At 47.2% G+C, this 23,920-nt stretch overlaps 1 protein-coding gene across 2 annotated transcripts; it reads left to right on the top strand.

Annotated features, from left to right (window-relative positions):
• Positions 1–2,401: 2,401 nt before the first annotated feature.
• On the top strand, positions 2,402–21,985 carry NIT2 (nitrilase family member 2). 2 transcript variants are annotated; one of them, XM_065913471.1, is made up of 10 exons: positions 2,402–2,518; positions 7,327–7,445; positions 8,947–9,067; positions 10,458–10,546; positions 14,301–14,394; positions 14,905–14,979; positions 16,043–16,121; positions 17,611–17,709; positions 20,696–20,751; positions 21,082–21,985. In XM_065913471.1, exons 1-10 carry the CDS (start codon positions 2,491–2,493, stop codon positions 21,171–21,173), a joined length of 852 nt encoding a protein of 283 aa, XP_065769543.1. In that variant the 5' UTR covers positions 2,402–2,490; the 3' UTR covers positions 21,174–21,985. The 2 variants fall into 2 exon arrangements, with proteins under 2 accessions (XP_065769543.1, XP_065769544.1); XM_065913472.1 differs by lacking the exons at positions 2,402–2,518; positions 7,327–7,445 and having other exon boundaries at positions 8,962–9,086.
• Positions 21,986–23,920: the final 1,935 nt, after the last annotated feature.

Raw genomic sequence — 23,920 nt, 5'->3', positions numbered from 1 at the left:
ATCAGGAGACCCCCAATCGATTCCTGGGTTGGGAAGTTCCCCTGGAGAAGGAATAGACTCCCCACTGCAAATATGCTTGGGCTTCCCTGGTGGGTCAGATGGTAAAGAATCTGCCTGCAATGCGGGATTCCCGGGTTCTATCCCAGGGCTGGAAAGACCCCCTGGAGGAGGGCATGGCAGCCTACTCCAGTATTCTTATCTGGAGAATCCCCATGGTCAGAGGAGCCTGGCGGGCTACAGTTCATGGGATCACAAAGAGACATGATTGAGCGATTAGACACGCGGCACATAGAGTTTAGAAGGTTATTAAAGATCTTCCTGCTGCAAAGCCAAGTTCAGTTAGTCTGTTAAAGCTTCAAAAAGCTTGTTACTATGTGTTTTCTCTTGAGTTTTTATCATGAAAGTGTTAAAATTTAAGCTTTTAAAAGGTCTTAAAATAGTACCATGAACAATTTTCTAACTTTCTCCTAGATTTGGTAATTATTTGGCCATATTTGACATCTCTATATAAGAACATATTTTCTTTTTTGCTGATCATTCTCAACTCAGACATTCTGACACTTCACCCCTAAATACTTCAGCATGGATCTTCTCCGATGAAGACTGTCTGGCATTATCACAGTTTTCACACAAAAGTCAATAAAAGCATCAAATATCCAGTTCATATTTAAATGTCCCTTAATTGTCCTCAAAATGTTTTTTATAGTATCCTTTTAAAAACTTAAGATATATTTCAATATAATTTGAACTATTCCATACCATCAAAAAGGGTAGCAAATTGGGCTTCTGTGGTGGTTCAGTGGTGAAGAATCCACCTGCCAATGCAGGGAACGCGCATTCAATCCCTGATCCGGGAAGATCCCACATGCCATGGAGCAACTGAGCTGTGTGCCAGAATTATTGAGCCTGTGCCTTAAAGCCTGGGACCTGCAACTACTGAAGACCCTGCACCCGAGAGCCTGTGCTCCACGACGAGAAGCCACGACAATAAGCCAGCACACTGAAACAAGTGAGTAGCCCCACTCACTGCAACTAGAGAAAAACCTGTGCGGCATCTAGGTCCAGGACAGCCAAAAATAAATTACTTAAAAAATTTTAAAGAGTAGCAAGTTTTTGTTTTATTATTTTTTGATTCCCCGAATTTGACGAAAGTGCAAACACAAAAATTAAAAATCAGTCCTAATAAATGCAAATATCCTAAAACAGCATTAGCAGATTTCAGCATATTCAGTTCAGTCGCTGTGTCGTGTCTGACTCTCCGTGACCCCATGGACCGCAGCACGCCAGGCCTCCCTGTCCATCACCAACTCCTGGAGTTTACCCAAACCCATGTCCATTGAGTCGGTGATGCCATCCAGCCATCTCATCCTCTGTCGTCCCCTTCTCCTGCCGTCCATCTTTCCCAGCATCAGGGTCTTTTCCAATGAGTCAGCTGTTCTCATCAGGTGGCCAGTGTATTGGAGTTTCAGCTTCAACATCAGTCCTTCCAATGAACACTCAGGACTGATCTCCTTTTAGGATGGACTGGTTGGATTTCCTTGCAAGACTGAACTGCTGTTGACAATATTCTGTCTGAACCTAGTTTCTCTTTTCCCCTCCTCTCATCACATAGTGGAGAAGGCGATGGCAACACAGTCCAGTACTCTTGCCTGGAAAATCCCATGGACAGAGGAGCCTGGCAGTCCATGGGGTCAGTAAGAGTCAGACACAACTGAGCGACTTCACTTTCACTTTTCACTTTCGTGCACTGGAGAAGGAAATGGCAGCCCACTCCAGTGTTCTTGCCTGGAGAATCCCAGGGACGGGGGAGCCTGGTGGGCTGCCGTCTATGGGGTCGCACAGAGTCGGACACGACTGAAGCGACTAGCAGCAGCAGCATCACATAGCAGCCTTGTACTCCAAACCCAGAGTGCCTAAATCAACTGATATAATTCTATACTCCTTTTGGGGACTTGTTCAAATCCCCCAAGGCAACCTGGTTAGATAGCATCACCAACTCATTAGACATGAATTTGAACAAACTCCAGGAGAGATAGGGGACAGTGGAACTCGGCCTGCTGCAGTCCATGGGGTCACAGAATCGGCCACGAACGACTGAGCGACCAAACAACAATCAGTATAAGGTAAAGTATCTCCCCTGGCCACAGACGTGATTCAACTAGCAAGAGGTTCAATCCTTTCGCTGAGACTCGGAGAGGCCGGTTGTTAAGCAGTTACTAGCACACCACCCCGATTTAGGTTGTCCCTGGCCTTTCTGTATCTGACTACGAGGATGTTACTGAAACAGCAAGAGATTAGCAGGTATTTGAGGCGCGCTGGAAAGAAGACAACCTTTGAGCCCAGTCAAAAGGCCCAGGGACGGGGCGGGGCGAGAGGCGGGGCATCGGGCGATGAAGCCCCGCCCCTCACGCCGCTTGGCCCCGCCCCGTCCGGCGGCGTCTCCGGAGCCGCGGCCTTGGCCCAGAGACCAGTGCTCCGCCGGCGGTACCCATGGTGCTTCTCGGCAGAGCCATGGCCTGTAAGTAGCGCCGCGGCCCAGGCTCGGGCCGGAGTGGAGGCTTCGGGGGCGACGCCAGCGGAGCGTCTCGCCCTTCAGCCCCTCTCTCCATCTCTCGTCCCCGCCGCGCCCGTGGCCTTCTCTGCTCTGGTGTTCGTGGGGCTGTGGGCGCGGGCACGGCGGGGAGGAGGAGGCCGCGGAGCGCAGCGCGGCGCCCGCCGGGGGCCCTGGGCTTCCGAAAGCGCCAGCGGGGTCGCGGGAGCGCCGGCCCCGCGCGCCGGAAGGGCCCGCACCTTGCTCCCGGCCCCGCGGGCTCGTGTGATACGTGAGGCAGATCCCACGAGCGTTCCGGGCCGGTTCGCTCCGGCTTCATCGGCGCGGGAAGGGTGCTTGTTTCGAATGCAAATTCCGCACCCTCCCAGCTGGTCTTTCGTATTCCCTGCCGCCACCCCCGCTCCACGACCCGAAGACTGTGCACTTTCAGTCAGGCTTTCAGTACTCACGATACCTCAAGGGTGAGAGTCTGTCCCGTGGGATTCTTGGAGCTTGCTGCTAGTGTTAGATTGTTTGGACTTGGGTTTTGCAAAGGCACCAGCCCTGATTATTTGTGGTTTGAGCCCTGTCAGGGGAAAATGAAGCGCCTGTTTTTGATTCGGGCTTGTGTGGTAAGTGAACTCGTTAATTTGCTCCACACTGCGCCCCCCTCACACCCACTGGGCAGTGCCGCCTTCTCTGGAACAACAACGACAACAATAATGGGCAAAAATTTCTGCCCCTGGACCTTGAACGTTCAGGTTAGGTATTAACATGTTTCTTGGGGGCGTCCCAGGTGGCTCGGAGGTAAAAGAATCCACCTGCCTATGCAGGAGAGGCAGGTTTGATCCCTGGGTGGAAAAGATCCCCTGGAGAAGGAAATGGCAACTCACCTCAGTATTCTTGCCTGGGAAATTCCACGGACAGAGGACCTTGTGGGATACAGTCCACGGGGTCCATAGAGTCGGACACAGCAGAGCACGCTGGTGTCACGGGTTGCTTACACATCCCCACTCAGGATCAGCCCCAGGGATGACGTTCTGGCTCTGTTCCCAAGTCTGTGCCTGATTCTTTGACACGAGGCCGTGGAGTGCTCTGGGCTTTAGAAGCCTGGAGACCTGGATTATTACAGTCCTGGCGCAGGCCATGTCAGTAAGTCATTTGATCGCTTTGGACCTCAGTTTCCCGTCTTTAAAATGAACATAAACTGTTCCTACTGAGGTCTTGCGAGGCTCTCCCAAGGTGGTAGTGTTTGTGGGAGTGCTCTCTGATTTTCATTTCAACATCCTGGAGTGCAGTGCAAGCTGGTGCCTGAATGAACCTTCAGGACTGGAGTATAGAAGTCCTTTAACACACCTCCTTCTGAGTGTGACTGTGTCTTTCAGAAGAGACTAATGAACTTAAGAGCTGTGGTTCTTGGTGAGGTTGAGGGCAGCGTTGATCTGACTCCATTGAGGAGTGTTTTCAAGTTACAGGATTTCCCCCACGCATCCAGCAACAAACAAGGCGCCCCTCCTGTCTGCAGTGCAGATTTTGGCTTGATCATGGCTGTGCCAGTTAATTTTTTGACTGGTTTCTTGGACCTTTCCCTCTGCAAGCCTCTTATTTCTTCATACAAAATACCGCCAACGATAATCCACGGATGCTTATGTGTGTAAAAGACCTGTGCGTTCCCTATGCTGTTTCCCTGTTGGTCTCTTTGCTTAAGATATTTTATCCTTCCCCTTGGTGAGTCCTTGATTGTTAGATTACAATGAATGTTAGTGTAGCCAGGGACATGAACACTATTCATTGTAATCTAACAATCAAGGATTAGTATGGTATAGTCAGGGTCCTGATGACTTCCCTGTAGCTCAGACGGTAACGTATCTACTAGTAACGCAGGAGACTTGGGTTCAATCCCTGGGTGGGGAAGATCCCCTGGAGAAGGAAATGGCAACCCACTCCAGTATTCTTGCCTGGAAAATCCCACGGACAGAGGACCCTGGTGGGCTACAGTCCGTGGGTGTTGCAAAGAGGTGGGCATGGCTGAGTGACTAACACTACTACTAGGGACCGGAAAGTGAAAAGTGTGTTCATTTTGGAGTTGAGAGGAAGTGACTGGGATCCCATCCTCTGCCTCAAGGAACTCTGCAGTGGTGAAACTGTCCTGCCCTGGCCCCTCTGTGGAGTGGGTGTTTTGCACGATGGCGGCCAGTCCCCACCCTGGTCCTGGACAGCTACCTTCCCAGTGGGAGCGGGGAGAGGAGGCCATCCGAGAGCCGTGGAGGGTCTCAGCTGACCCTCCCGCAGAAGCAGAGACAAAGCCCCACCTCTCAGTTACAGTGGGGACTTCGTGGGGTCTGTGATGTTCTGGTGACAGCTTGGGCTGTTTGCCCCAAAGTAATCATCCCAGCTTTCATTTCCTGTTTTGTTTTCATCCATTCTTTGAAACTATTTGACAAGCTACGTTCCAGGTTCAGTTTAGTTCTTCTCATTGTATTTAGGAGAAACCAAGGAATGGACATCAAGACTGTAAATTGTCACCCTGCTTATTTAACTTTTATGCAGAGTACATCATGCAAAATGTCGGGCTGGATGAAGCAGAAGTTGGAATCAAGATTGCTGGGAGAAGTATCAATAACCTCAGATATGCAGATGATACCACCCTTATGGCAAAAAGCAAAGAGAAACTAAAGAGGCTGTTGATGAAGGTGAAAGAGGAGAGTGAAAAAGCTGATTTAAAACTCAACATTCAGAAAACTACAATCATGGCATCCCAGCCCCATCACTTCATGGCAAATAACAGTGACAGACTTTATTTTCTTGGGCTGCAAAAGCACCACAGACGGTGACTGCAGCCATAAAATTAAAAGACGCTTGCTTCTTGGAAAAAAAGGTATGACAAACTTAGCATATTAAAAAACAGAGACATTACTTTGCCAACAAACATCCAAATAGAGTTATGGTTTTTCCAGTGATCATGTATGGATTTGATAGTTGGACCATAAAGAAGGCTGAATGCCTAAGAATTGATGCTTTTGAACTGTGGTTTTGGAGAAGATTCTTGAGAGTCCTGTGGACTGCAAGGAGATTCAACCAGTCCATCCTAAAGGAAATCAGTCCTGAATATTCATTGGAAGGACTGATACTGAGGCTGAAGCTCCAATACTTTGGCCACCTGATATGAAGACCTGACTCACTGGAGAAGACCCTGATGCTGGGAAAGATTGAAGGCAGGAGAAGGGGACAACAGAGGATGAGATGGCTGGATGGCATCAGCGACTTGATGGACATGAGTTTGAGCAAGCTCCGGGAGTTGGTGATGGACAGGGAGGCCTGGTGTGTTGCAGTCCATGGGGTCTCAAAGAGTCGGACACGACGGAGTGACTGAACCACAACAACAAGGAATGGACATTGAGTTTTCCTATTTTTAGGGTTAACCCCGAGCCAAACAGGTCTTCATCAAAGGCCAGGGTCTGTCAGTGTTGCTTCCCTGGGGATGTTTTTACAGGTACAGGAGAGATACTCAGGGAAGTCACTAAGGGTGGGATTTTAGACTCCTCAGCAGAGTTGGGGTAGGGAAGCAAGGCCAGGCCATTACAGATAATTCCGGAAGTTTTGCAGAGCTTTGTGGGTTATATCTTGGTTGGGAACCTTTAATGTAGTCTTCTATCAAGACCGTGAGCAGAAACTGTCAGTAAGTGTCCAGGCGGGACTTGGAAACCACACTAGTCCCTTGAACAGGAAAAAATTTATATAGAGGAGTATTAACCAGTAAAGGTGATTATTGTAAGAGCTAAGAGAGAGCGCTATGGGAAAAGCAAGTGTCGGATGTGGTGACAGCCTCAAGAAGGGAATAAGCCCGGGGGAACCGGTGACCTTGCCCCAGGCTGACAGCAGGTCCGCTTGCGTGATTTGTGGGACTCGGTCTCCAATGCAAGTGTGGAGCCGCTAGTTCAGACAGCAGGAAGTGCTGTTTGGTTTTCCTTCCACGGTGTTTCAGTCTTTCATGGTGCTTTTCGTTTACTACTTAATGATGTGCTCCTTTGGGTACCGGGAGATTCACGGGGGGTGGGCAGGCCCTCCCAGGGTCCCCCCCTGTGGCACGTGTGCAGCCCACCGGCTGCCAGGCTCCCCGTCCGCCAGTGGCTGGACCGATGCACCGTGTCCCGGCTGGCGATGGGGACGCTTAGCTAGGCGTGGCGGCTTCCTTCGGGCTCACGGTGGGGCGGGGACCGCCAGAGAGGCTTCACCTGCAGCGCTGAGGATGGACCAGGGCCCGGGGTCGCAGGATAAGGGATAGTTCCCTGTTCAAGCCCAATCTCCCCTCTCCTTGTACAGGAGAGGCCGGCCCTGCTGGCTTCACTTCAGATTCTTGTGCCTGGAGAAGGCTTGCTCAGGCTGTGGCTCTGTCTCAAGCTTGTTCAGCCCCAGCACTGTTATTACTGCTATTGCTTTAGTCACTAAGTTGTATCTGGCTCCTTGCGACCCCGTGGACCGTAGCCTGCCAGGCTCCTCTGTTCATGGGATTCTCCAGGCAAGAATACTGGAGTGAGCTGCCCTGCCCTCCTGCAAGGAATCTTTGCAACCCAGGGTGGATAATTCTCTGTCATCGGGGGCTGTCGTATGCCTTGTGGCACGTTTGGCAGTGTCCCTGACCTCTGCCCACGGGATATAGCCAGTAGCACGCCAGCCGTCGTGGCCATCAGCAGTGTCTCTAGATGCGGCCACATGTCCTGGGGGTCAGACTTACCCTCCTTTGAGAACTGCTGTCAGATCTCCTGACCGCTCTTCTCTTTTATCTTCCTCCTCAGCTTTCCGCTTGGCCCTCATCCAGCTTCAGGTGTCTTCCATCAAGTCAGAGAACCTCACTCGAGCCTGTGGCCTCATCCGGGAGGCATCGAAGAAAGGAGCCCAGATAGTCTCCCTGCCTGTAAGTCTGGGGTGGCCACCCCTTTTCTGAGCACTGTCGTCCCAGTACTGCGGTGTCTGCTTACTCCCTTTGGACTCCAGGATGGTTCCTCGTTCATATGGAAGGTGACCTAGCAAGGGTCTTTGTGATGGTACATGCCAGCTTGGTGACAGGTTTTTAACTTCAGGTCACCTGCTCTGTTCAGAAGCCTCGGAGTCAGAGGGACTTACCTAAATCCAAAATACTCAGTGCCTCAGGTACTTATCTTCTCTGCTTGTATAATCTAGTCTTCACGAGACCAGGACACTGATTTTAGCACTGAGCTTCCAACATTTTTAAAAAAAATTGTTGAAAATTGTTAAAATTGTTAGGAAGCCTGTAGTTATGTAGTGAGCCAAAGGATGCTGCACCGCTTCGCTAGGTGACCTGTTTAAGACAGGATCAGCTGAAGATGGGGCCACGTTTGTTTGTCAGCAGGTACAGGGTCAGCCCCACGGACAGTCCCACATTGGTCAGAAGAGGCACCTCCCGGCCCCTTCTGCTGGCAGAGGCCTGCAGGGGTGAGCGGTGGAACTGTTCCTGACCGTCCCCGCCCTCTTGGTGGGGAGGAGGCAGCCCTCTGCAAGCCCTGGAGACTCTTCAGGGCTAGCTTGTATTGATATTCTAGGCTCCCGGGGCGATTTACCAGTAAGGCCAGTGAACAGGAGTCGTCAGCAGGGGCGCTTGAGGTCTTCATGTCGCTCCAGTGGTGGAACTCACCTGTGCTTGTATCCAGTCATGGCCTCTTGCTGGTTTAGGTTGCTGGGGGTCAGAGCCTAAAGGCCAGGAGTGAAAGCACTTGAATTCTGCATGTGTCCCCTGGACCTAACGGGTCTTCTATAAACTGGTGATCCTCGGCCTTGAGTTCCCTAGCACAGACAAGCAGTCTCAGTGAATGTAAATGAATGAACCGGAGGTGAAATTCCATGAGTTTTCTTTTATCACAGAGCTGTTGAGACACATTCAGGGAGGGAAGTGAGAGAGTTTGCAGGATCAGGATGATGGCGTGGAAGGGAGCTTAGAAACATCCCCTCGTGTCCCCCATATACACGAGGAAATGTCTTAACCTCGGTGGGTTTCACAGCTTCTGTATTTTTAAAAAAACACAGGCTTTCTTGCTTTACGTAGTTAATAATAGTTTTGAGACTCGGCATTCATCTTAACACCTACAATCCTGCGAGTGAGCCCCGTGGTAGTGGGTCCTGGATGCCCGACGCTGGGGAGTCGTGGTTCTGTGGATTCAGGGAGAGACACGTGCAGCTTTTTGCCAAGGTGACAGCTTCCGGTTGAGCACAGACTCCAGCCCCATCTGAGCCTGGGGCCGAGTCCTGTCTGTGGCCACGGGCTCTTCAGCCTAAGATGTCTGTGTTTTTCTTATCAGTTGTATTTTTTTACCTCTTTGAGAACTATGTCTTTTTACAGCAGAACTTTAAAATAAGTTTGGTTCCCCACCCCCCTTTTTTCTCTTCCAACATTATTCTAGGAATGCTTTAATTCTCCATATGGCACAAAATATTTTCCTGAATATGCAGAGAAAATTCCTGGTGACTCCACACAGAAGCTTTCTGAAGTGGCAAAGGAGTGCAGCATGTATGTCATTGGAGGTAACGTCCTACCTTCAAGGTATAATGGCCTGAAAAAACATCCGAGAAACTATTGTTTCATTTGAACCATGGAATACAAATTAGCCATTGAAAACAATGAGGTAGATCTGTCTATGTCGGATTGTGGAGGGATTTTCAAGACACACTTTGGTGGAAAACGAGCAAGTTTGGTGTGAAATGAACAGGTCCTTCCCTATAGATTAATGATCCACATAAAAGGCTGTGTATTTTTATATGTATTTATGTATTAAGGCATAGTGAATATTGTACAAGGACACACACCAAACGGCTGAAAATATTCTCTGGGGGTACAAGGGCAGGTGGAAATGTGGAAAGAAAAACTGTATCTGAAAGTCTTTAATACAGTGTTAAGAATTTCTTTTTATTTCCCCCATAAAGAGACCACTGACATCGAAGGTAGCTTAGAGTTTTAGGCTTAGTGAAGTAAATCAGAGAAAGACAAATTCTGTATGCTATCATTTACATGTGAAATTTAAAACAAGAAAACAAATGTACGTAATAAAACAGAGACAGACTCACAGAACAAAATAGTGGCTACCTGTGGGGAGAGGGAAAAGGGGAGGGGGAATTAGGGATGGGACGAGATTGAAACAACTATGTATAAAATAAATAGGTAACAAGAATATATTGTGCAGCACTTAGAAATAAAACCACCGTTTTGTAATCATTTTAAATGGAGTGCAATTTAAAAAAAAAATTGAATCATTATGTTGTATGCCTGAAACTAGTGTAATATTGTAAATCAACTATAATTTTTAAGAAGTAGCTTTTTTATGTGGCTTGTTTAAATAAAAATGTTCTATTTGTTTACATAAAAATACAGTAAAACTCTGTTTAATACAGTAAACAAAATTATTTCTGTATTCTGACAGAGTGAGAATTAGACACAAATAAGGGGTAGAGAAAAGAGGACAGAGCAAGCAGAGATGGAGCAACAGGCACCCTATTTAGTGATGGAAACACTGGCATCCCTTCCCACGTTAAGGCCTTTTTGGATGCAGTTATGTTGCAGGACCTGGTGGATTTAAGTTGAGCAACTGTGAGCTCCCTGTGTTGCACTAATGCTTCGGTTTAAGTGTTGCTCAAGAGCAAAGCTGAACTGAGAAATAGTTTGATTTGTTTTAAAACCTTTCTTTGGCCTCTGACTTAATTACATTTCAACCCACACTCTGAAGTTGGTCTCTGAAAAATGGTACTCCAGAAGAAAAAAATCATGATTACGTAACCCCTAGAAGACAGTAAACTTTATTGTTGGACCCAAGAAGAGAGTAAACTTTAACAAGGCTCTGTCCTTTACGAAAGGATGCTTCATTCAGAATGTTTTCTGTGTCTCTCTGCGTCTCTTTCTGTGTTTCTTTCTCTACGAAAGGGTCCATTCCTGAAGAGGATGCTGGGAGATTGTATAACACCTGCGCCGTGTTCGGGCCTGACGGAACTTTGCTGGTGAGGCACAGAAAGGTAGGTAGAGGATGTGCAGGTCTCACTGCCTCTCTAGAATCTGCGCTGAGGTTCCCAGGACCTGCCCCGTGGTACACCCATCAGACATTGGATGAGTTGGCACAGGTGTTTATACGTGGCTGTTGGCCTGCTGATATAAATTGTAGACTTAGCCTATCAATTTTGGTCAAGGAAAAATCTGCAAGAATTTTGATTAGGATGGTGTTAAACACATAGTGATCACTTAGGGGAGAGTTGACATCTTTGCAGTGGTAATGCATGCATATACACTTAGGATTGTTAAGTCTTCTTGGTAAATTGATCCTTTTCTCATTATGATATGTCCTTTTTTTCTGGTATACTGTTTGCCTTGATGTTTATCTCTGATATTAGTAAAGCCACTGTAGCCTTCTTCTAATTACTGTTTATATGGTACATCTTTTTCTAATCTATTTTCAATCTAGATGTCTCTTTACATCTAAATACTTCTCTTGCAGACAGCATGTAGTTGGGTCTTTTTTCATTCTGACAACCTTTGCCTTTTAACTGGAGTGGTCACTCTGTATTTAATGTAATTATTGATATGATTGGATTTTAAGCATGTAGACATTTAATTACTGTTTCCCTTTGTTCCTCTTTCCTGCATTCTTTTGAGTTGAGTAGTTGCTTTTTTTTCCCCCCTAAGTTGTTGCCCTAGGGATTACAATATACACCGTTTATCTTGTCATAGGCTTCTTAGTTAATAATCTTCTTCATGTGAAATTTATGAACCTTGCAATTATATTGGTCCATTCTTCATGCTATGGTTTCATACCTATTGCCTCTATATACATTATAAATCCCACAAAATACTAATTTTTAATTTCAGTAGTCATTTGTATTTTAAAGATAAGAGAAATATTTCATGTTTACCCCACTGTTTACCATATCTGGTATTTTTCTTTTCTTCCTGAAGATCTTAGTTCTGTCTGGTATGTTTACCTTCAAACAAAAAGACCTTTAGCATTTTTAAGTGAGCATTTGCTAGGTATGAATTCTCTCAGTGTTATTTATGAATATATCTTCACTTTGCCATTTTTTAAAAGATATTTTTGATGTGGACTGTTTTTAAAATCTTTTTGAATTTATTGCAGTATAGCTTCTGTTGCTTATGTTTTGGTCTTTTGGCCAAAAGGCATGTGGGGTTTTAGCTCCCTGACCAGGGGTCGAACCCCCACCCAGCTGCAGTGGAAGGTGAAGTCTTAGCCACTGGACCTCCAGGGAGTCTCTGCCTTCATTCTTTTTTTTTTTTTTTTTAAATTTTTGTATTAGTTGGAGGCTAATTACTTCACAACATTTCAGTGGGTTTTGTCATACATTGACATGAATCAGCCATAGAGTTACATGTATTCCCCATCCCGATCCCCCCTCCCACCTCCCTCTCCACCCGACTCCTCTGGGTCCTCCCAGTGCACCAGGCCCGAGCACCAGTCTCATGCATCCCACCTGGGCTGGTGATCTGTTTCACCATAGATAATATACATGCTGTTCTTTCGAAACATCCCACCCTCACCTTCTCCCACAGAGTTCAAAAGTCTGTTCTGTACTTCTGTGTCTCTTTTTCTGTTTTGCATATAGGGTTATCGTTACCATCTTTCTAAATTCCATATATATGTGTTAGTATGCTGTAATGTTCTTTATCTTTCTGGCTTACTTCACTCTGTATAATGGGCTCCAGTTTCTGCCTTCATTCTTAAAAGATGTTTTTGGTGGAATAGAATTCTGGGTTGATAGTTTTCTTTTTTCCCTCAGATGTTTGAGAGACACTATTCATTATTCAGTTATCTTCTAGCCTCTTTTTTTCCCCCTGATACAAAGTTAGGAGGGCTTCCCAGGTGGCTCAGTGGGTAAAAGAATCTGCCTGCCAATGAAGGAGATGTTGGTTCGATCTCTGGGTTGGGGAAGATCCCCCAGAGGAGGGTATGGTGACCCACTCCAGTATTCTTGCCTGGAGAATCCCATGGACAGAGGAGCCTGGTGGGCTACAGGCCATGGGGTTGCAGAGTCAGATATGCCTGAAGCAACTGAGCATGCACAGACGTGTGAAGTCAGTGGTGATTTGTATTATTCTCCTGCATGTAATTCGTGTTTTTTTCTACCTGCCTTCAAGGTCTTTTCATAATCTTTAGTCCTCAGTGTTTTGACTCTTATATTCCTGATACAAGTTTGTTTTTTATCCATCCTGCTTTGTGTTTCTTTAATGTGTAAATTTAGTTTCTCACTATATTTGGGAAACTTGGGAGCATTGAATATAGAGTGACCACTCCAGTTAAAAGGCAGAGATTGTTAGAATGAAATATTTAATAAGTATTAAATGTTTTTCTGTCCCATTCTCAGATTCTTACGGCACTCCAGTTTTGATACTGTTCACCAAACCCGGTCACCAAGGCTGTGGTTTTCTGTTTTTGTTTTGCAGCACTTTGTCTTCTTCAGATTGCATGTGTTCCATTGATCTTTCATGTTCACTGAGTCTTCTGTAATCTCCCCTCTCCTGTAATCCAGTGAAATTTTTTTAAAATGTCAGATGTTGAATTTTTCATTTCTCACATTTTTATTTCATTCTCTTTTTTACAACTTTTATTCTCCCCTGCGTTTCCTCTTTGTTTATTTGTTAAGAGCATCTGTTTCTTTACTTTCTTGAGGTTAGTTTCAGTGGCTGCTTTATCGTCTTTGGTAGTGATCACATCTGGGTCTTACTGGGTCTGTTCCATTGCTGCCTTTTCTCCAAGAGTTTGGCTCATACCTCTGCGTGTCCAATTTTTTGGATTGTATATTGGATTATATGTTGTTGAGACTCTTAACTTCTATTGCATTCGCCCGAAAAGTGTTGAGTTTTTTATTTGAGCAGGTGGGGAGGTGGGGCGTACTCACAGACCAAACTCTTCCGTGGTGAGGTGGGTGGCAGCCGCAGCTGCTCTGCCTCTTGTAAAGTTTAGCTCTAGCTGGGCTGCTCAGGGTCTGCCCCAGACACCTTTAGTGCTTGGTTAGTCAGAGATTTGGACAGGTTTTATATGTAAAATTTAGGGCTCTTCTTTTGCTTTCTCCTTTTAAGTATTTCCCCCTCACTTTCCAGCTGTTGTGAAGCTCTGTCCTCTGATTCCTTGGCTGGTGTGTTGGTGGGTAGTTGTGATCACCACTCCCGGCAACAGCTGGGGCCTTGCTTCCAAATAAAAGTTGTAAACAAGTGGGAAACTGACCCAACACTAGATCCTGTCTTCCAGAAGTCGACTTCTGTCTAATTTTTGCCTGATTTTGATTATTGTCAAGTGCTTTTAAGTAGTTGTATTTTTGTTTTGTTTTGTCCAGAGTTCAGGGTTACCTGTGAGAAAGCTGGTCTTACAGGAGACATACAGCAAATTTTTAAAATATTGACCTTGTATATAATACCCTTGCTTAAACTCATTCATTCTAATGATTCACCTGTGTATGTCCTTTGACATTCAAAAAAGCAGCATATTAATTGCTTTCTGTAAGAAATCTAGACGGTGATTTGCACACCACCAAGGGAAGAAGGATCATACAATCTACAGCATGACTTTTCCAGTTCCCTGTGTTAGAAGTTGTTTTCATAGGATGTCAGTCAGCTTGTGGGGTGGGCTGTGGGCAGGTTGGGGCTGCCCTTTGCACAGTTGATTTTAGAACACCCCCCATATGACTGGCCATGGAAAGGTGTTTGCTGTTACTGCCACGAGCCCTGCCGGAAAGGAGGTAACCGAATCCTGTGTTTGTGTCTCAGCTCCATCTGTTTGACATCGATGTTCCTGGGAAAATCACGTTTCAAGAATCGGAAACCTTGAGTCCTGGTGATAGTTTCTCTGTCTTTGACACCCGTACGTACCAGATAAATTCTCCCCTTTCAGCAGGACCGTAGACCAGGATCAGGCAGTCCTTTGTGTCTCCTTGTGTTGCTTCCCAACTTCTTCACAGAGACCTGACTGCAAGGCCGGGGGGAGAAGGGCAGAGAATGGTGCGAGGTCTGGAGAGCGGGGCGTTTAATGGAGAGCTAAGGGTTTGACATGACTGTGCTTTCCCTCTGGTCACAGCCTTTATTGCTGTGATAGCTTCCGGCCTGTACCTGTTAGGCCATGACTGAACCCCTCCCACTGAGATAAGAAACATCTATTAATAATTAGAGTGAATTTCTCATTTCTGCTCTACCGACGTAAATGATGTTCTCAGGAGGCAAAATCCGCGCAGGAGCAAACTTACACGTTCTGTCCTTCCACGGCCCCTGCATGCATGTACTCCCGCCAGTGTTCTGGGACCACTGGATCTTGGAGACTTTCCCTGGCCGCACCTGCTGCAGATTTAACTTTGTACATTTTCTGTTTGGAGAACAGCTTACTGCAAGGTGGGCCTGGGCATCTGCTACGACATCCGCTTCGCAGAGCTGGCGCAGATCTACGCACAGAGAGGTGAGGCTGCCTTGGGTCGGGTCATGTAGGTGCTCGGATCGGTTGGCTCTGGGCTTTGCGGGTGGCGGGAGTCCTTGGTCAGAAAACCTGGAGGAGGTCTTAACCTCCACGTCTGTGTGAGTTCTCAGACTGCTTCTGCGAATGGGCAGTGCGGCTTTCCGGAGGTTGTGGTTTAACACACCACACAGCTAAGGCAGGAGCCATGTTCCTAAACTAAACGCCTGCTCCGCCGTCAGAGCCCTTCCTGCCGTGTCTGGAGAGGCACTTGGGCCCAGCAGTAGGTCTGCCTGCACGTGGCTTTCACCACTCACTCGCCCTTGATGTTGGGAACAGCAAAAAGGTAGTCAGTGCCACCTCGGTCCAGAGGACCATCCTGCCGACCTGGAGAAGCCCAGGTCAGGGGAGAAGTCCTGGGTTTTGGTTCCAGCTCTGCCCCTTAATTGGCACAGTGCTTTGGGTAAATTAACCTTTGGAGAACTGTGGGTCTCCGTTTTCTCATAGGAAAGATGTGAGGATTACAGACAGAGAACTCTCGAAGCTCCTCATACGGTACTCCACAGTACTAGCATCCTTACTAGACTGCCAGAGGCACTCTGACCCTAGTTCTTGAGTCACTGCGAAGTGAAGTGGGTGCAGACGGTTTGACACCCTGCTCGGCAGGAGACGGCGGGGCAGGGGCTCCAGGCTGGCTGTCTCAGTGGAGTCGTAGCTGTGAGAAGCAGAGCAATTCGACTTCTCCTCATTTCAGCTGATGAACGTCACAAAACATGGTCCTTGACCCTGGGAGCCGTCCACACGGTGTGAGAGAAGTCTGAGTGACAGATTCTCCGCGTTTTTCAAGCAGAGTCACCTTTGCTTGAATAGTGGTTGTCAGGACCGCTGTACTTGTGTGTATGTGTTGTGTGTGTCTCTAGAGAAATTCAGAGCCATGCATAACACTGCTGTATCTATTCACATTGGGGGAGTTTGAGTTTGGTCCCCGCTAGGTAAGGAGCAGAGGGAGGGCTAATGTGGTTGCGGGTGTCCACCTGCATCCGTCGTCTTTGGCCTTTCTCGCCCCAAGGCTGCCAGCTGCTGGTGTATCCTGGAGCTTTTAATCTGACCACCGGGCCAGCCCACTGGGAGTTGCTTCAGCGAGGCCGGTAAGAAAGCATCTCAGTGTCTCTCTGCGAAAATGTTTGCAGTTAGGTGGAAGCATCAGCCTTCCCCGTACAGAATGCTGCCTCTGACTCGGGCTGCCCTGGCCCCCAGAGGCAGCTCCCAAAGGCGACTCTTTGTCTTCCCGTCTGAGGGGAGGGCGTCTGCTGTGGGCTCCTCCTAGAAGCCACAGCACCAGCCTTGTGGATTTTGAGGACTGATGTCTGCATTTCCAGGAGCGTTCACTGCATCAAGCGGGCAGTGATTTGGTTTTCCTATGTTCAAATATGGATTTGTGTCTCTGATAGAGTTGCCAGCAGGTTTTACCGAGAATTGGAGACCCACGGAGTGTACACGGCTGGAGCCAAGGCAAAGGCAAGGGTCCTTTAGTCCGACAGCCCGAGGGGGAGGCCTGCGGTCACACTCAGCGGTCCCTGTGCTGTGATGGGGCGCTTGTGCTACCGCATCCTCCATGGTTTCCTGCCAGCCTCGGTACTCTGCCAAGACGCGTGTGATAGGTTCTTGTCCTTCTAGCCTCTGAGTCCTGAGCGCTGCGTGGCTGTGCTGTGCGTGGGACAGGTCCTGCTTCCTTAGTCGCCCGAGGAGTGGCAGAGGGCAGATAGCAGAGCTGGGTGTAACACAGGAGGGGACAGGAATGCGTGAGGTGCTCTGCAGACCGTGACGTGCTGCTCAGAGATGATGGTGGTTCATGAAGAGTTCTTTAATTGAGGTATTAGATACTTACACAAAAGTGTACTAGCTTAGGTTTACAGATGAGCGAATGTTTGCATATGGATTCACCTGTGATCAGGATCAAGTCTAGAACATTTCTAGCCCCTTGGAGTACTCCCCTTTTCTCCGTCCCAGTCAGTATTCTCCTCTCTCTGCCCAGGGATGGCCACGAGGCTCCCATCTGGAGATGACAGTGGTTTTTATTGGAAGGGGACGTAGAAGTGTTTGGCTGGTTGCATGATGGAAGGTGGTAGGGGTATGTGATCCCGTGAGTATTAATAAATGCTGCTTTGTTGAAAGCAGGAAAAGCTGGAGAGAGCCGGGGGTGACCTGGTATGAATCTGTCTGTTGAGCCCAGAGGGCTGTGGGTCAGGTGGCCTGGTGTAGCCGCGCTCCCATCCGGGATTCTTGCCTAATTTGAGGTGATGGGACTGCCCCATTGGCGTGGAAGGGCCCTGCAACCCTGCCCGGGGTGTTGTCCCAGCGAGGCCAGGCCGTTCTCTCTGGTCACCTGGGTTCCCCTGGTCAGAAATGGCTCCAGACCCTGGCAGAAGTCCCCTGCTGGGCAGAGTGGCCCCGGTTGAGAACTAGCTTGTGCCGAAAGGTCTTTTTTGAAGAAAGGGTTCTGTGGCTTTGAATGTCTCTTCCATGTCCGAGCCCGCCTGTCCTGTGCTGGTTTTTGAAAGAAGCGTCCGGACACTCGGGATGAACGCGTCTCAGATCTGCTCTCTGCGGCTTGCCTCTTTTCTGTCGTTACTGCAGGGCTGTTGATAACCAGGTGTACGTGGCCACGGCATCTCCTGCCCGGGACCAGAGCGCCTCCTATGTGGCCTGGGGGCACAGCACCGTGGTGAGTCCGTGGTGAGTTGGCCCTGCAGGGCAGGCCCGCTGGGGGAGAGAGGTGCTCGGCAGGTGGGGTGTCTGGTTCCGGGGGACCCCGCGCCTCCCTCCGCTCCCGTCTCCCCACCGGCCTGCCCGGGCACTCGGTCCCTCTGTGCCAGGAGCTTCCCTCCGTGCGCGAGGGAAGTGGCCCAGCTCTCCTGCTGAGTGCTCGGCCTCAGCCCCGTTCTGAGCTTCTGAGTGACGTTCACTCTCAGCCAAACTTGGAAATGAGGCAGAAGTCACGGGTGGGTGGTTTTTTTCGTAAAAGAGGCTCCCAAACTCTTGGCTTTGGGTTAAAATTTAGACCGGGTCACTGGACCTAGGGCTGGAGTGAGTTGAGGGTAAGGATTTTGCTCCCAGCATAACGCGTAGAGGAGAGTGGAGGATGGGTTGGATTGAGGGGGACGGTGAACTTGTGCGCTGTGAGAGGGTAAAGCATTCTGTCACTCAGGGAAATCAGCACGGAAGTCTGCCCAGATCCACACAGAGCCGTATGGTGATAGACGTGTCTCACCGGCATTGGTGCAGCTTACGTGGTGCTTTCACACACATTATCTCAATTTGAGCTCTCAAGGACTTATCTTTATTTAGGCCAGTTAATAGATGGTAGACTTGAAGTTCACAGGATGAAGTGGCTAGAATTGGTGTTTGGAGCCAAGACTTTTGAATTCAGAACTTGGATTTATTCCACACTACTTCTCAGTATGTCTGTGTGATTATAGACACGCACACAGATATGTATTTCTAAAATTTCAGGATAAACATATCAGTAACAAGGCTGCAAAGGCTTCCACGTCACTGTGGGGTTCCCAGAGTTTCTCTCTTCTGACTTTGTAGGACTCACAGATGATGTGTGTGGTGGGGAAGGCCTTGGGAGATATGGCCAGTGGGAGAGTCTCGTGAGCCTCCCGCACATTAGGATCTGGGGTGCGTTGGAAGGCTGGAAGGATCAAGTTGGCTTCAGAATTTTCTTAAACTTGACCTGGGTTCCTCTGCAGACATTAGTGATCAGCTTACTGACCTTCTGGGCAGCTCTGCTTCCCAGCTGGTTCTCCTGGTGAACCCTTACTCATCAGGCTGGCTGCTTTTGACATAGTTGGTTACATAAGATTTGCCTGTATTTCTTCCTTTGCAAAATTTCCCCCATTTGGTTGAGAGCTGTGTGACTTATTTGTCATTGTGATAGGTGCCTAGGGTTAACGTAGAGATCTTTGCATGCTGGGGCAAATGGGGAAAAAATAAAAGAAAGAGACTAGAGAAGGATTCAGGTAAGCGGCATGAATGATGATGCCTGTAGCTTATTGTGCCAAAAATCTGTGGCCCTAGATGGAACCAATTATTTTATCAGGTTGTTTGCTGTATCAGATCATTTTGTTTTGTGCTTTGGGTAAACTTCACAGACAGTGTTGTTTTAGATGAATGATTAAGTTTTGGCTGTGCTGGGTCTTCGTTGCTGCTCGCAGGCTTTCTCTAGTTGTGGCAGGTGGGGGCTGCTACATGTTGTGGAGCACAGGCTTAGTCGCCCAGCGGCGGGTGGGATCTTCCTGGACCAGGGATTGCACCCGTGTTCCCCGCTTTGGCAGGCAGCTTCTTCACCAGCGGACCATCAGGGAAGTCCCACAGCTCTGTTTTTGGAGGCCTGTTTTGGGCCAAGAGACTCAGCATTGGAAATGGTTTTCCCAATCAGCTTCTCCTCAGATTTTGTGGAGTGTTGTTGGTTCCAGTGTGGGGTTCCTGCGGCGCATGGTTCCACTCAGCCCTCGTAGGCTGAAATCTTTCCCTCCAAACCCCAAAGCCGTTAGCGTAGGGATCCAAGGATCACAGACACGAGCCCAGAGATGCAGGCAGACCCACGCCTTCGCTCTCCACCCCCAGGGTTATGTAGCAGCCTTGGGAGGTGTGAGGAGACAGAGCTACACTGCCCTTGGAGAGGGGTCTTGAATGTTCTCACGACAGGGTGGAAGTAGGTTCCCTGGTGGCTCAGACGGTAAAGCGCCTGCCTGCAATGTGGGAGACCCGGGTTTGTTCCCTGGGTCGGGAAGGTCCCCTGGAGAAGGAAATGGCAACCCACTCCATCATTCTTGCCTGGAAAATCCCATGGACTGAGGAGCCTGGTGGGCTACAGTCCATAGGGTCGCAAAGAGTCGGATACGACTGAGCGACTTCACTTCACTTTCATAGTAGGAATAGGAAAGTTTTATTCAAGCCAAACTGAGAACTGTAGCCCAAGAGACAGCTTCTCAGATAGCTGTGAGGAATTGTTCTGAAGAAGCATTGTTTGCAGCACTTTTGTATCTTATCAGAGCAAGGAACATCAAACACAACAGGCACATTCCTTCAAGATTAAAAAAAAATTTATTTTCTAAGCCCTCACAGAGTTCGTATTTCCACTTTATAGATTAGAAAGTTAGAGATTCCACATGGCTTGCCAGAATACCACATAGGTACTTAAGTGGTTCAGTTCAGTTCAGTCGCTCAGTCGTGTCCGACTCTTTGCGACCCCATGAATCACAGCACGCCAGGCCTCCCCGTCCATTACAAACTCCAGGAGTTTACTCAAACTCATGCCCATCGAGTCAGTGATGCCATCCTGCCATCTCATCCTCTGTCGCCCCCTTCTCCTCCTGCCCCCAATCCCTCCCAGCATCAGGGTCTTTTCCAATGAGTCAGCTCTTCGCATGAGGTAGCTTCATGGAGTTTCAGCTTCAACATCAGTCCTTCCAATGAACACCCAGGACTGATCTCCTTTAGGATGGACTGGTTGGATCTCCTTGCAGTCCAAGGGACTCTCAAGAATCTTCTCCAGCACCACAATTCAAAAGCATCACAGGAATTTATGCCCATATTTTCTTGTTTTAAATCTCAGATTCCTTCCTCTTTGGCCTGTGAGATAGGGAGGAAAAAGAGATAGTAAATAACAGCAAACATCAGGGAACTGACTCATTGTCCCCTGGATGTTTTTCAGGGGGGAGATCCTCGCCAAAGCTGGCACTGAAGAAACGATCGTGTATGCAGATATAGGTAAGATTCACTCTGGCCCAGTTTAGGTGTCTGGTGTCCCTGCTGCCCCAGGCTAGGTTCTCTAGCTGTAGAACAGGGAGGGCCTCCTTTATGCCCCGCCCTCCTCATTTATCCTTGGTTCTCTGGCTAAGCCCTGGGCTCTGTCTCAGCCTGAGTTTTCTTGGTTTGGTTTGAAATGACACCAGGAGCAGTGCCAGGCTGAATGTGCCTCCAGACAAGGCTCATGAGTAAATTACTGGCTCTGGTTGTTTCTATACTGTTTGGGGAAGAATTTCCTGTTAGCGAGTAAGGAATCACATCTACTAATAGTGCACTTTTCTGTTTTTGCAGACCTGAAGAAGTTGGCTGAAATACGCCAGCAAATCCCCATTTTTAGCCAGAAGCGATCAGACCTCTATGCAGTGGAGGCCAAAAAATCCTGATGTTTCCAACATGTCATGAAACAGGAAGATATGTTTCTACATGATAATCAACAATCTTATGAATTAATGGAATTTTTTTTTTCTTGTTAAATAATTTCAGCCTTTTCCCTTCCTGGAAAGGGAAGCTCTGTTGGGATGCTGAAGCTGATGCTGGTATTCTCCCCACCATATAAAACCGTCAAAAAGGACTCAGGCTGGCATTGGAGAGCAGGAGGAGGAGTGGGGGGCGGCTCTAAATCCTCCATATTCAAGTTGTCTCAAGCAGTTATTAAAATATCAGATCCTGGTATCCTTGATGGTTGATCCACCTGATACAAGTGTATTTGTGTGGTGAATCTCTTATCTGATTGCTGAAGTTGGAATACATTATGCAGAAACCTTGGTCTTTGAGCAATATCTTAATGTTACATTTTGGTCTGTGAGTGGTCTTTGAGCAGTATCTTAATGTCAACATTTTGGTCTGTGAGTAATTGTGGGATGGATCCTTGATGTTTGCTAGAGGAGATGGCAGCCCTGCCCTCCCTGGCACCCTTAGGGTTCTTCAAATTCAGGGAGGAGCTAAGGATTTAAGACCCCCCCCCCCCGCCCCCAGCTAGTTTTAAGGGAAACGTTTCAATAATGAGCCCCCTGGCAGTGGCATAATTTGGTCAAGGCAACTGAAGTGTGAGCTGCAAGATTCTCTTAATATGGTTGAATGTCTGAAAGTCTCTTTTTTCCCCTTCTCCTTAGTAACACTTTTAGCTTGATAAAGTCAAGTTTTTAGCCTAGTGGTTTTCAGAATCCTTTTACACAATTAAAATGGAAGAATTCCATTGAGCTTTTCTTTATGTGTATTATAGCTAGTGATGGGTTGATAGATCTTTAACGACCAGCAGTCTGAGAAAGTCGATTCTGTGGAAGTATTTCCCAACTTCCAAGGTGTACTTACTGCCAAATTCAAGCTATCAATACAGCACCTCGAAACACATAGCTGGAAGTATAATTAGCTCTTGTGAGCTGGTGTGAGTCTGCTGTCGCACACCACTGTTTACATGTATATAGATATTTGCCATATTGGAAAGTAAAATTTAAAACAAAAGAATACATGAATGTGCATCCCATTAGCTGTAAGAATAACGACATTATCTGGGACTTCCCTGCTGGCCCAGTGGTTAAGACTCTGAGCTCCCAATGCAGGGGGCCCAGGCTCGACCCCTGGTCAGGGAACTAGATCCCACATGCTGCAACTAAGACCTGGTGCAGCCAAATAAATGAATAAATATTAAAAAAAAAAAAGAATAATGACATTATCGAGTTTAATTTAACCTTTGAAAAACAGCACTGTATATGCAGAAGGGTTCAACAGTGAAAAATCAAATGACCTTTTAAAAATAAGTGTACAATTTGGCAAAATTTGACGTGAATATGTCCGTGAAACCACATTAGTCAAGATAATGAATATACTCACCGCCCCTAAAAGCTTCCTTGTATATTTTGTAATCTCTCTGGCTGCTACTCTTATCCCCAGGTGATCACTGGTCAGCTTTGTCACTACAGACTAGTTGGAATTTTCCAAAATTACCTACAAGTGGAATCATACTGTAGTTTTTTGTCTGTTTTGTAAATAAGTTCATTTGTATCTTTTTTTGGATTCCACATATAAGTGATATGACATTTATCTTTGACTTCCAGTTGTATGATAATCCCTAGGTTCATCCATGTTACTGCAAATGTCTTTATGGCTGAGTAATACTCCATTATATATATGTACCACATCTTTATCCATTTATCTGTTCACGGACATTTAGGTTGCTGCCATGTCTTGGCTGTTGTATTGTTATAATTAGGGTGCATGTATTTTTTTGAATTCTAGTTTTGTCTGAGTATATGGCCTAGAGTGGAATTGTAGGATCATATTGCTCAGTTGTGTCCGACTCTTTGAGACCCCATGGACTGCAGCACGCCAGGCTTCCCTGTCCTTCACCATCTCCTGGAGCTTGCTCAAACTCGTCCATTGAGTCAGTGATGCCATCCAACCATCTTGTCCTCTGTCGTCTCCTCCTCCTGCCCTCAGTCTTTCCCAGCATCAGGGTCTTTTCCAGTGACTTGGCTCTTGGCATCAGGGGGCCAAAGTAGTGGAGTTTCAGCCTCAGCATCAGTCTCTCCAATGAATATTCAGGATTGATTTCCTTTAGAATTTCCTTTAGAATTGACTGGTTTGATCTCCTTGCAGTCCAAGGAAGTCTTGAATCATATGGCAAATTACAAATGTAGTTTTTTAAAGTTCTCCCTAGTGGCGCCACCAATTTACATTTCCACTAACAGTGCAGGAGGTTCCCTTTTCTCTGCACCGTCTCCAGCTTTTATTATTTGTAGCCTTTTTGATGGCTGTTCTGACTGGTGTGAGGTAATACCTCATTATAGTTTTGATTCGCATTTCTCTATTAATTAGCAACATTGAAGATCTTTTCATGTGCCTTTTGGCTATCTGTATGTCTTTGGGAAAATGTCTGTTCAGGTCTTCTCATTTTTTAAATTTGGGTTGTTTGAATTTTTTGTTTGTTTTTTGACACTGAATTGTATTGGGTCCTTATTTTGGAGGTCAATCCCTTGTTGGTCACGTCGTTTGCAAGTATTTTCTCCCTTTTTGTGAGTTTTCTTTTTGTTTTGTTCATGGTTTCCTTTGCTCATGACAAAAGCTTTTAAGTTTAATTAGGTCACATTTGTTTTTATTTTTAATTAGGAGGTGGATCCAAAAAAATACTGGC

The sequence above is a fragment of the Muntiacus reevesi genome, chromosome 21 (assembly GCF_963930625.1).
Source record: "Muntiacus reevesi chromosome 21, mMunRee1.1, whole genome shotgun sequence".
Lineage (NCBI taxonomy): Eukaryota > Metazoa > Chordata > Mammalia > Artiodactyla > Cervidae > Muntiacus > Muntiacus reevesi.
This window is presented reverse-complemented; position numbering and strand designations above follow the sequence as displayed.